At 40.7% G+C, this 11,716-nt stretch overlaps 3 protein-coding genes across 3 annotated transcripts; 1 reads left to right on the plus strand and 2 right to left on the minus strand.

Annotated features, from left to right (window-relative positions):
• The first annotated feature begins 566 nt into the window (after positions 1-566).
• LOC135609772 (large ribosomal subunit protein uL11-like) lies at positions 567-1,281 on the plus strand. Its single transcript, XM_065103388.1, has one exon. The coding sequence runs from the start codon at positions 582-584 to the stop codon at positions 1,146-1,148; it is 567 nt and encodes a 188-aa protein (XP_064959460.1). The 5' UTR covers positions 567-581; the 3' UTR covers positions 1,149-1,281.
• Positions 1,282-2,448: 1,167 nt separating this feature from the next.
• On the minus strand, positions 2,449-6,444 carry LOC135609770 (probable serine/threonine-protein kinase PBL17). Its single transcript, XM_065103387.1, has 6 exons — positions 6,087-6,444; positions 5,414-5,703; positions 5,092-5,227; positions 4,507-4,643; positions 4,192-4,315; positions 2,449-3,275 (listed from the first exon to the last, which is right to left on the minus strand). Exons 1-6 carry the CDS (start codon positions 6,127-6,129, stop codon positions 2,539-2,541), a joined length of 1,467 nt encoding a protein of 488 aa, XP_064959459.1. The 5' UTR covers positions 6,130-6,444; the 3' UTR covers positions 2,449-2,538.
• A 1,674-nt stretch (positions 6,445-8,118) lies between these two features.
• LOC135609773 (uncharacterized) lies at positions 8,119-11,395 on the minus strand. Its single transcript, XM_065103389.1, has 4 exons — positions 11,027-11,395; positions 10,803-10,947; positions 9,731-9,991; positions 8,119-8,437 (listed from the first exon to the last, which is right to left on the minus strand). The coding sequence occupies exons 1-4, from the start codon at positions 11,227-11,229 to the stop codon at positions 8,249-8,251; spliced, it is 798 nt and encodes a 265-aa protein (XP_064959461.1). The 5' UTR covers positions 11,230-11,395; the 3' UTR covers positions 8,119-8,248.
• Between the last annotated feature and the right edge of the window lie 321 nt (positions 11,396-11,716).

Here is an 11,716-nt window from a genome sequence, read left to right on the forward strand (position 1 = left end):
GAACTGGAAATTTTTAGTTCATTCCAATTTCCCCATTTGATATGTTCTAACTTGAGCATCGCCATATCTCGTTCCTTAGACTCGCCCCCCTTGGATCATTGTGTTGACGAGTGTCATAATACACTGCTCTTATCGTCCTTAGTATTCATATTTATATCTGAATTCATCCACTAGTACGTCTTTTATACATGTATTTGAGCATAAGAATAGTTAAATATATCTTAAAATGTTAATTAAATATGAATTTTCATTTTTTTTAATACGTGGCATCCTTTTTTTTTTCTTATTTTCCTCTGTTAAATAAAATCGACTTTTTTTTTGTAATATTAATTTTGTCCATTTGTAAATGATATTTCTATCGTGTAGTATTCACATCCATATTGATCTTAAATATGATCTGATCCGAATCCTTCTACTTTATTAGATCGCTTGAACTAAGTACATTATCCGTTTCAACGCCTACGACGTACTAAGCTTAGCTTAGCTCTACATCTCAGCGCGGACCGGTCGTGTTGCGCCAAGCTGAACCGGGTTCACCATAGTACATTTGAACCGGTCCGCCAACGAGAGACTATATAGGCATGCGCTCATGCACCGCGTCAGGAGAAAACCCTAATCCTAAACGCCCGCCATCCGGCGCCGCCAAGATGCCGCCCAAGTTCGATCCGAGCCAGGTCGTCGACGTCTACGTTCGCGTGACCGGCGGCGAGGTGGGCGCTGCCAGCTCGCTCGCGCCAAAGATCGGGCCTCTAGGGCTCTCCCCGAAGAAAATCGGCGAGGACATCGCCAAGGAGACGGCCAAGGATTGGAAGGGCCTCCGTGTCACCGTCAAGCTCACCGTGCAGAACCGGCAGGCCAAGGTCACCGTCGTCCCCTCCGCTGCCGCCCTCGTCATCAAGTCCCTCAAGGAGCCCGAGCGCGACCGCAAGAAGACCAAGAACATCAAGCACAACGGCAACATCTCCCTCGACGACGTCGTCGAGATCGCCAGGGTCATGCGGCCTAGGTCCATGGCCAAGGACCTCTCCGGCACCGTCAAGGAGATCCTCGGCACCTGCGTCTCCGTCGGCTGCACCGTCGACGGGAAGGACCCCAAGGACCTCCAGCAGGAAATCTCCGACGGCGACGTCGAGGTGCCGCTCGAGTGAGACCAGGTTCCCTTTGCATCCCCCTATTGTATTGCTTCAAGTTGTTCCCTTTATTACTGTTTCCTTTTTATCTCGAATCGCACAAAATGCCTTATTTTTCCTAGTAAATTATGTGCTTCTTTTTGTTGTTTTAGTTCATGTTTGGAGGTAAATCTATGGATTAATACGAGTTTAATTTCTAGTGTTCCCTTTATCGTGGTAGTGGAGTCCTAAAACAAGATCCATGTTTGATACCTTGTGGTATAGATGGTAATCCTAGTGGGTTAACCAGGACTACATTACTCTTGGATCATAAGCTAACTTGTTCTTGTTCCTTGCTCTAACCTATACTGATGTCAAGCTAAAGATCCAAAATACCAAGCCATGATTTGATGAAAAGGAAAGTGTCATTTTGACCTAAAATTGAATCTTATATGAAGTGTTTAGGTTGGGCCGTATGACAAAAAATGTGGTGTATATCTCTTATTCATGTGTTCTTGTGGTAGTAGAATCCTGAAACAAGTTCCATGTTTGAAACATTGTGCTAGATTACTCTTGGATCATAAGCTAACATGTTCTGGTTCCTTGCTCTGAGCCATACCCATAGCCATGATTTGATTAATAGGAAAGTTTCATGCCGACCAGAAATTGAATCTTATATGAAGTGTTTAGATCAGGCAGGAGGACAAAGAATGTGGTGCATATCTGATTGCCACCAATTTCCAGTCTCCACACAGATGAAGAAAACAGTTTGACCTATCTATCAACATCTGTTAGACTCATTTTTTTTGGAAGGGTAGGGAAACCTTCCTCAATCAATTCCTGAAAAAATGTTCACCCCTTCCCCATCAAATTATTTAGTGTCCTCTGTTATTTACAGTCTCTCTCTCTCTCTCTCTCTCTGAGCAAATTATCAATTCACTCCCTCTCCTCTATCTCTACTTTTTTATGATGTGAATAACTACTAACTCACATCTTCTAAACATTTCCATTGCAACAAACAATGGAATTTGTGATGCATCTGTTGTCTTTCCTTAAGGTGGACTTTGGAGAAGATCAATATATGCAGTTTTATTTAAATGTAGGGAGGTCTTTATTTTGACTTGAACATCCATCTCTTAGGTTGCAAAAGAACAGACAATTTTGCCTAAATTATGTTGAACAAATACTTGGGCAATTGTGTCTCACATTTTATTTTATTTGTACATGAAGCCACCCAAAAAGACTGCTAAATTTCAGTTATGCCTATTGCATGTATTGACCCTAAGGTTTGATCTATCTATGATATATCACCACAGCATAATCAATCCTCACATTCAGATTGAACAAATGAATCACTCAATCATTAACCAATAAAAAATCAAACATGTTGGGCTCCAATTAATGTCACAATCAACTTCAAACTGCACCCTCAACAATAGATGACTTGGATCTCTTGGGAAAATTTATGCAGTGAACCATTGAGTTCATTTCGGTTCTCTGCCTCGGGGCCGCTGTAATCTTCATGATGTTGGTTCCCATCATCATTGCCTTTAAGTTGTCCGACAGCTTCTCCTTGCTCTTCCACTGCAGAGCCATTCACAGTTTCCTTGCCAACAGCTTCTCTTTGCTCTTCCACTCCAAAGCCACCCACATCTTCGTTGCCAACCTCACTTTTTCCATGTCCAACAGCTTCTCCTTTCTCCTCTTCAACTGCAGAGCCATCCACATCTTCCTGGCCAACCTGAGGAAGGGCCACATCACCTTTTCTATGTCCAACAGCTTCTCTTTGCTCCCCCACTGCAGAGCCAACCTCAGGAGGGGCCATAGCAGCTTCAGGGCTGTGAGGCAGGATGGTTTCTTCCTTCCTGAGCATGGCTTGGAGGACGTCGACCACCTCGCTCATGACAGGCCTCATCTTGGGGTTCTGGTTCAGGCAATCGTATGCCAATCTGGCCACCCTCTCCACATCCTTGTTTGAGTACTGACCTTCCAGTCTCGGGTCGATGATCTTTAGCAACTTCCTGCTGCGGACAAGCAGCGGACGGGCCCACTTGACTAGATCGTGTTGTCGGCTTCGCTTGCTGGGGTCCATCGCCTTTCGTCCGATGAGCATCTCCAGCAGCACAACTCCGAAGCCATAAACATCACTTTTCGAAGTCAGATGGCCTGTTGAATAATGCTACAAAAGTCACTTCAAAATATATATCTGTTTCCTTTACTATCCGTAATCCATCAAACTTCAAATGACTAAACATATAAACAAATGTTCTGAAAGCAAGGTTTAAAATATATCAAACAAGACGATTTTACCTATAATAAACAGAGATCGGTATTGAACTGAACGGTAAATTTACCCCCTGATATCAATGACACTCGTTGTTTCTTTTTTCTTCTTTCTTTCTCCTCCTCTCACACTCTCTTTCACTTCCTCTTCCTTGAAAATACACTCTCTTTCTCCTCTATCTTCTCTTTGATCCGAACAATACTGATCCTTCCTTACCAATTACTTAGGTATCGACAAAGAACCTGGATATCTTAATTCCATGATAAGAAGACTACTGTTTCTTTTTCTGTTCCTTTTTCTTTAATATGCCTACAACAGATAGTGCATAGGGTTTGAGTTATGCACATTTTACTGACAGTTTGAAGTATTTAACCAGAGTAGTCTTCACAAAGTGGGAGAATAACCGGGTGTATAATATGTCAGCACAAGCAACTAGATTTCACTTTCCAAGTCTTACAATATTAAACTATGTTGGTTGTAGTGGTTCATATGATATTTCTTCCTGCTAATTCATTTGAGCCTCATAACAATGAGTATAATGATTAATGTTGAAACTGAATGGCTTTTAAGATAAAGAAAATCTAAGATCTACAGAATGAGAGCCTCTATAATCTGACATGGTATGGAAGGTAGGGATGGAGTAAAAACTAACTGATCATCTTCGTGTAAGTTTTTGACAGATTCACTTATAGAGGAGCCAAATCGTGTATAATTTGATTATCCTTGAGGACCTCTAAACAAAATGATTCTGTTAAGAACAATTTTTAGGCATCATAAGAAAACTCACTTAGAACATACCAGTCAATATATACTCCGGAGCTGTATATCCATAAGTACCCATCACCCTGGTGGAAACATGTGTTTGCTCTCCCATGGGCCCCTCCTTTGCGAGGCCGAAGTCTGATAGCTTTCCATTATACTCCTGCATATATTATTAATACGGGACATTGTTCAAGACTATCTCATCAGTCATTCACTCAAACCGATAATGTTGTATTTTTACTACATTCGTATGTTCAAGACTATCTATTCAATTGAAATTCCCAACAAGAATGAAAACTGTATTTAGAGAAGATACGTATGTTTAGAGGGTGATGAAAGAAGAGACCAAACCGCATCAATCAGGATGTTTGATGCCTTGAAATCACGATAGATGATGGGTCTTTCAGCTCCATGAAGAAAAGCAAGCCCTTTTGCAGTATCCAGAGCAATCTTCATCCGAGTCAACCATGGCAAGGTAGCACATGACCCTGATATCAAAAAGTAGTATAAGATCATACAACAATTAACTATACCAATAGGCCAGAATGTTCATTAGATATCTTTTCCAATTGATTTAGATCATTCTTCATAACCTTAAATAGCTTTGAAAACTTGAAAGAGTAGTTGTGCTGCAGACCCTAATTCATGAAAGCAGAAGACTTGTCTTGTGACTGATGCTCTAGAAATAATGTACTAATAACAAGTTTCTTGAAATGAAATATCTGCACTTGATTACTATTCCAAATGAAGGAATATGGCACATAATGTGTTGGGAAAAAAAAAACAATGAACATTAACTTTTTCGTGATGAACAAACTTTTCTAGCAAGACTTGAATTCTTACCATAAAAAGGAGCTGATTGAAAAAGCAAAGAAATCAACAGTGACTTCAAACAGAGAAAGAAATCAACTTAACAATAGAGAATCAACATCATACTTCTGAAAAGGTGCTTTTCTAGGCTCCCATAGGCCATGTACTCGTAAACTAGCAGCCTATGTTCATCCTCACAGCAGTAGCCAATAAGCTTCACAAGGTTTGGATGGCTCAACTGCCCCAGATAGTTCACTTCTGCCTGGCAAACAAACAAGAAGCCCATGAACTAACTGTGAGCCTCTCAGATATATACTGATCCAATTTTTCTTGACCAATTGCAAGATTGAAATCATGATCCTATCGAGAGAATTTTACTAGACATCACATGCATAATAAAGACAGTAACTTCACACGGTTAATTAGAAGTCCAAGACACGAAGGTTACCAGCCATTCCTTGTGCCCTTGGAATCCCCGTGGATTAAGCTCTTTAACAGCAACTAGAGTGTACTCAAGACCAGGTCTGACATTGTCATCTATAGCACCTTTATAGACGAGGCCAAACCCTCCCTGACCAAGTATTTTATCTGGACGGAAGTTATCAGTAGCCAGCCTCAATTCGCCATATGTAAACGTGTGGAGATTGCTATAGCCGGCGATCTCTTGAAGGTCTATAGCATCTCGTATCGGAGGCTGCCTCGCAGCATCGCTGGTGCCATTTGCGAACGTCTCTTCCCCTACAAAAGATGGTGCCGAAGAATCATTACCAATTCGAACTGAGGAAGACTTCGTTGAGTATTATTGCAACGAAATATCAATCATGGCAACATCTAAAAGACACCAAAATAAGGTCTTGAGAGTAGTTCAGGAAACAGATAGGAATCGGAGCTTTCCCATCGCTGGTCATGATTGGGTTTAATTTGCTTCCACTAAATCATGTCAACACTATGCAATCAAGTATAGTGCAGATGCAGCCAAATCCTCCGACGCTAGGGTTCTATTCAACAGATGCATTAATGCATCACGATTTGCGACCACCAATACATCGGTGACGAATAATGACGAAAATGAATCGAATTATCTCTTCGATTATTTCTTCAGATGTGTTGGGAGAAATCACCTGACACCGGAAGGGGGCCTCTCAACGAAACGCAGTTCCCCATGAAGGAGACGGAGAGAGGACGTCAGCGCCGTCCGTCCATTTCTCCCCTCTTCCCACTCCACCCCCCCCCTTGATCTGATGGACCGAAGAGGGACCTGGCGGCGGAGGCGGGCCCGATGTGCCCCCCGGAGGGGCTTCGAGCCCTTCGAATCGCCGGGCGCAAGAGCGAAGGGAAGCGAAGAGAGGCGGGACGAGGCACTTCGGCGTCATTTTATCTCCACCGAGATGGCAGATCCTAAACGTACACGCGCGTGTACGTTTCGCGGCATTACCCGCCCTTCGTCGCCACAACACCGGCTTGATTCGGTCAAAAGCATTGTGATTCCCGAACTGGGGCCTACCTTGCTTGGTTTCTCACCGGTACGCGCGCGTGCGACTTACGCGTCTCGTGTTGTTTAACCTTTTATCTGAGGTGGAGGAAGATTAGGCGACAGAAACGGTAAAAGGCGGTCACGAGACTCCTCAACCGACCTGTCGCTTGATTGGAGGTAGAAATGGGGCCCACTTAAGGTGCCCTCCAACCATAACTAGAAACGCCTGGAGACGTTTAGTGCCCTGCAAAAGAACTTTCAGATTAAGTCGATCCAATTCAAAAAACCTTTTTCTATATATATATATATATATTGCTGTTGCTTTGTACAATTTAGTAGAAACAGAGGAAAGAAGAGCAGTTGTGATGACAGCATGGAGAGGTTGCATGAAGGATAAACAATGGATTCAGTGCAAGTTGGGAGGTCTCAACTTAGCTTGATTCTGTTCCATGCTTCATAAGCTTTTTAAGAATGCATGGCACGGCCAGCTGAGTGCCGATGGTGGTGGAGCGGCGGCCTCGCGAAAGGCAAATGATGCCACCGAGAAGCAGAAGCCCATTTGTTAGAATCCACCTCTTGGGAGACCTCGATGGCTTCTTCTGTGATATGTTCGCTCTACTGCATCTGCCGGAGACACTGCTTGATCTCTTTGGAACTTCTTCCTCGCTTGACTCAGCATTTGCCTCCAACTCCGGTGGGATCTGAGTGAGGACAAAGTCCAGTTTAGAGTCAATAGAAATTAGCATACAGAAATTATTTGTAGATGCAGAACATATGGATCAGCTCAAAATTTGGCATGAGTCAATAGAAGAACAAAAGTCACAATGCATTTCGGGATTGCAGAATATCTTTGATCACAACAAACTATGAACTCTTCCATTCAAAACAAACTTGCATATGGATGACTAAATCACGCAGAAAACTATATCCATTATGATTGCTAAGTGGCCAACCTTAATGGTTAGAATGTGGGTTATTTTCCCTTTTTCCCCGCGATACCATAGAAACAGTAAACGGTGCAGAGTTGTAATAGTAATGCTGACCTTTTTGATAAGTCGATGAAGAGTAGAGACTGGTGTCAAGTGAATTGGACTGCAGGAGGAATATTCACGCAGTGCATTGTTCATCTTAGACACATAGCTCCATACTCCCTTGGCAAATCCCAGTTTTACCATCTCAATATTGATGCCGGCATCTTCCTGATGAACCAATGTCATCGCACATGCATCCCTACCGGGAACTGTGACAGAAAGCTTCACCTAATTAGCACTGGATAAAGGGCTGAGACGAGAGAGTAAAACATAAAAAGATGAGTAACAGTAGACAAGAAGCTACACTGATTCAGAACACATGTTCCTCGAGCTTTTCTATAATTACTACAATCAGGATTGTTCATACTGGTTTATTTTTGTCAACTGTGGGAACAAATCAACTAATGAGTTATCTAAATGCAAAATCAAATTCATGGCAGAATTTATATCTTGGGGTTTTGGATTGGTTTATAAGAGTACCAGATGTTATACACATGCTGAAGAATTCAATATCAGTTAGGCAGGTCACAAACATACAAGTGACTCGAGTCAAGCATTCTGGCCTATTCAGTACAAAAGCTCAAAATTATGACACGAAAGAGAAGTTTTTGACATTGGAAATTATCTTTTAGCTAAACTACGTTGGCAAGGGTTTCCATTGCAGGTCAATCAAGGTTAGTGGCTGTTTTGTGAGATAAGTATAATTAAACTGGCCTTATTATGGACTAGAACTTCATAATAAAGAAGAATATGTATTAATGTTTTTGATACCATAAACCTAGTCAATCCATGCCTTCAAGAAGCACACAATATAAAAAATAAATATAAAAAACTTATTTCTCAATGATATTAAAGTCACAAATTTGATAACAAAAATCTGCTTGCCTTTTCTTATGCGCCAACCTGATCTTAAAAAACCAACACGAACATATTTATTTTGTCTTACAGGCATAGGATGCTCACAATCCTACAAAAACAGTTCCAATTGATATTAGAGAAAACAGACCTTGGAGCAACATTATCAAATATGAGAAAAGGCAAATCTCAAAAGACTTCAAGACATATGACAACAAGCTTTAGTATCATCTGGATCGAATACTTTCCCCAATTATTGGGTAGAACATTTCCCACCATTTTAAGGGCAATGCCTTGCATTGACTGAGCATAATCTTCAAAGACGGCTTCACATGCCTCTTAACTAAAACTGTTCGTGCAAAAATTTCTGATTTATTTTTTGCATTAGACATTTCGTGATGATCGATATTACACATTTGAAAAACTAATCTCCAATAACTTAGGAAACACTGCTGTAGAATAAGCCAGAAAAAATTCTCTATGACTGCAGTTGACAGTATCAGCAGACAGTATAACAAATAGAAACATTGACAACAACGTCATAGCAGGTCCTAATTACTAGTAAATTGGTACGAATATAGAGAGAAGACGAGAACTAGAATTGCTAAGTCAATGCTTTAAAGGTAATTTATCAAATTGTTTAGGGAGTCTATTCCGAGTAGATTATGATCAAGTCTTTATTGTAAGTAATACAGAGTCAAGTGAATTGTTAAGACATACTTCCAAGTTTGGATGATTTACAAATATTTTGTCTGGGACAAAAAGTTTAACTTGATTCCTATAATTCTAGATACATTAAGATCCAAACAAAGGTACTGATGTCTGCTTGAGTATCACTAAACAGATGGCACTTTGGCTAAATATAATGGTGCCTTTTGTTGCCGAGAAAATTTTTTTCTTGCAGCAACAATGCTCCTCTCCTCTTTTTTTTTTATCCCTTCTATTGTTTTTTTTCATCCATTTCTATTGTACTTTATTTTCTGTAATAATATAGTCTACTATCAGGTACCACCCTATTTGAAAGACATCCAAGATCCGGGCACAGAGTTCATGTATCATAATAAGATGATGACAGCAAGCAATATGATGCATCTTGAGTTATTCTCATGTTTCAGTTATTATATTAGATATCTGGGTTTCTTTCATTAAGGTAAAGTCTGTCATCAAGCTAATGCATAACATAAAATGTGTTGGTGTGACGCAACCCCATTACTAATACTAGCTGGTGTTCTTTAGATTAAGTGAAGCTTGAGCTTCACCAAAATAGAACATAAAAGACAAGTTATGCAGCATGAACTCCAGAGGTAAAACATGCAGGAATCAAAGTGATACATGATTCAAGGTACTAACTGAACATGCAATTATGTATATGAGCTTGGTGGCTGAAAAAGATTTTTCGACTTACCTTGGTAAAGCAATAAAAGGTTTTGTCTTTTCCTTCCCACACGCGCCATGCCAATATATATTCTTTTGGTGTCAGGAGAGGGAACTTTTTAATACAACGTCCAATTTCTGTCCCATTATTTTCATCTACCTGCAGCTGCTCGTGGTGAATCACAATGTTGTCCCACTTTCTTCTGTACTGATTGTCCATGTAGAAATCTCTTAATAGCTCTGCAGAACATTTCTCGAATGTTGTAACGCTGTAGAACTTCAATGGGCCATCCTGCAAACCATGCATATTTTTGAGTCAGCCTGAAACACTGCCCACAATTTGCTTTAGTAGAAGGTTTGCTTGCTCTATAGTATTTTCTTCAGCTTGCATGAGTTTAAAGAGTTATCCTAATATAATAACTAATTCCTGAAGTTCAAATTAGAGGCAACTAAGAAAGAATTCTGATGTATATGACCAACAGAAAGCACAAAACCATCTCTGGCTGCATTCAGTGCACCGGCTAAGATGGTGTAAGTTTCAAGTGAAAGAACATTGAGATAATGCTAGATGGCAAGAGTTTTAGTAGTGATCTATTCATTAGCATTGAAACAATGCTAGATTGCAATTATGAATATCATATCATCTCTTGGAGTCAAATGAGCCTAAATTTCTGACTGGGATTTAAGAACAATTAAGAGGAAAGCTCCATTAAATAATTAAACAGTAAGCATACTTATCTGACTGATGTTTTAGGCAGCAGATAGTAGCTAGTTCACATATTAACAGCTCCAACAAGCCATTGTTCCTTCTTCTTTTGTCAATCGCTTTTAACAATAATGCTATCATGAAGTCGAGAACGATTGACAAGGTGAATAGGCATGCATTTATGGGAAAGTTTCCCTCCTAATACATTGGAAGCTCTAAAGAGATAACATAAGAAGAATCAATTTAGTCCATGTATATGAGTGGCTGGTTCAAAGGACTGAGTTCATGAATGGTCAAACACATGAAAACACCAGATGATTAATCGATAAGTCATTTCTAGAAGCTACAAAGATTCGCCTGCATAAGATCGGAATTGAAACAGATGAAAGGTGCATACTTTTGGACGGGAGAACTTTGCTTTATAGGACACAAGATTACTGGTTTTATCAATCAGATCTTCCCATCTCTCGTTCCGTTTGGGTTTCCCCTCCAAACTAATCATCAAGTCTCTCAGATCAGCATCGGTGATGAGGTTGGATACCCTGCAGCAAGAGCCACGACAACCTCATCCGACTAAAATCGACAAAGAGGGATCGAAAGCATAAGGGTTTAAGGGCAAACCTTGCGGAAGAACCTCCTCTAAAATACGCTCCGGAGATCGCCACGGGGCGGCGGCAGTAGAAGAAGAGCCGCAGGAGCTTCCACGACACGAGGAGCATCACCACCACCGTCGCCCAGCCGCCGCCGGCGCTTTCCGGCCAGAGCTCGTCCAAAGCGAGCAATGTTCCCGCCGAATTCGAAGCAAGGACTCGGAGTCTGTCCATCTTGTTGTTGGCGGAGAGATCAGAGGAAGAATGAAGGGTGGAGACGGGGAAAGAGAAAGAGAGAGAGAGAGAGAGAGAGAGAGAGAGAGAGAGAGAGAGAGGGAGGGAGAAGATTTGGATTCTTTGCTTGGGAGTTGGAGGGAAGAAAGAGGGGCTGAGTTTTGGATTCTTTGGTTTTTTTAACGCTTTTTTATTGCGTATTAAACGTTTGGTTGACTGAAATAGTACGCGACCATTTAAATGTTCCTTTTCTTGGATATAATTAATTACATGATAATCAACATCAGAACTTTGAATTCCCCGAAATTATATCCAATTTAGATGTATTTGCATCATAAATAAAGTTTACATGCAAATTGTTGTCAGATTCGAGATCCATGGGATTCGATAAGAACACCTTATCATGATCTCTATATTCTATCGGGCCAACATAGATTATTGCAAAAAAAAAAAAAGGACAATGTATTTTTAAGAAAATAAAAAAGTC

The sequence above is a fragment of the Musa acuminata genome, chromosome BXJ2-4 (assembly GCF_036884655.1).
Source record: "Musa acuminata AAA Group cultivar baxijiao chromosome BXJ2-4, Cavendish_Baxijiao_AAA, whole genome shotgun sequence".
Classification (NCBI taxonomy): domain Eukaryota; kingdom Viridiplantae; phylum Streptophyta; class Magnoliopsida; order Zingiberales; family Musaceae; genus Musa; species Musa acuminata.

Excerpts from the sequence above, each read along its gene's own strand:
- LOC135609772 (XM_065103388.1), top strand. The coding sequence starts at position 582 with ATGCGCTCATGCACCGCGTCAGGAGAAAACCCTAATCCTAAACGCCCG.
- LOC135609770 (XM_065103387.1), bottom strand. The coding sequence starts at position 6,129 with ATGGGGAACTGCGTTTCGTTGAGAGGCCCCCTTCCGGTGTCAG. Across the intron at positions 5,704-6,086 it reads AGGCCCCCTTCCGGTGTCAG|GGGAAGAGACGTTCGCAAAT; the intron begins GTGATTTCTCCC and ends CATCTTTTGTAG. Across the intron at positions 5,228-5,413 it reads AAGGGCACAAGGAATGGCTG|GCAGAAGTGAACTATCTGGG; the intron begins GTAACCTTCGTG and ends TTTGTTTGCCAG.
- LOC135609773 (XM_065103389.1), bottom strand. The coding sequence starts at position 11,229 with ATGGACAGACTCCGAGTCCTTGCTTCGAATTCGGCGGGAACATTGCTC. Across the intron at positions 10,948-11,026 it reads AGAGGAGGTTCTTCCGCAAG|GGTATCCAACCTCATCACCG; the intron begins GTTTGCCCTTAA and ends CTCTTGCTGCAG. Across the intron at positions 8,438-9,730 it reads CCTTTTATTGCTTTACCAAG|GATTGTGAGCATCCTATGCC; the intron begins GTAAGTCGAAAA and ends CTGTTTTTGTAG.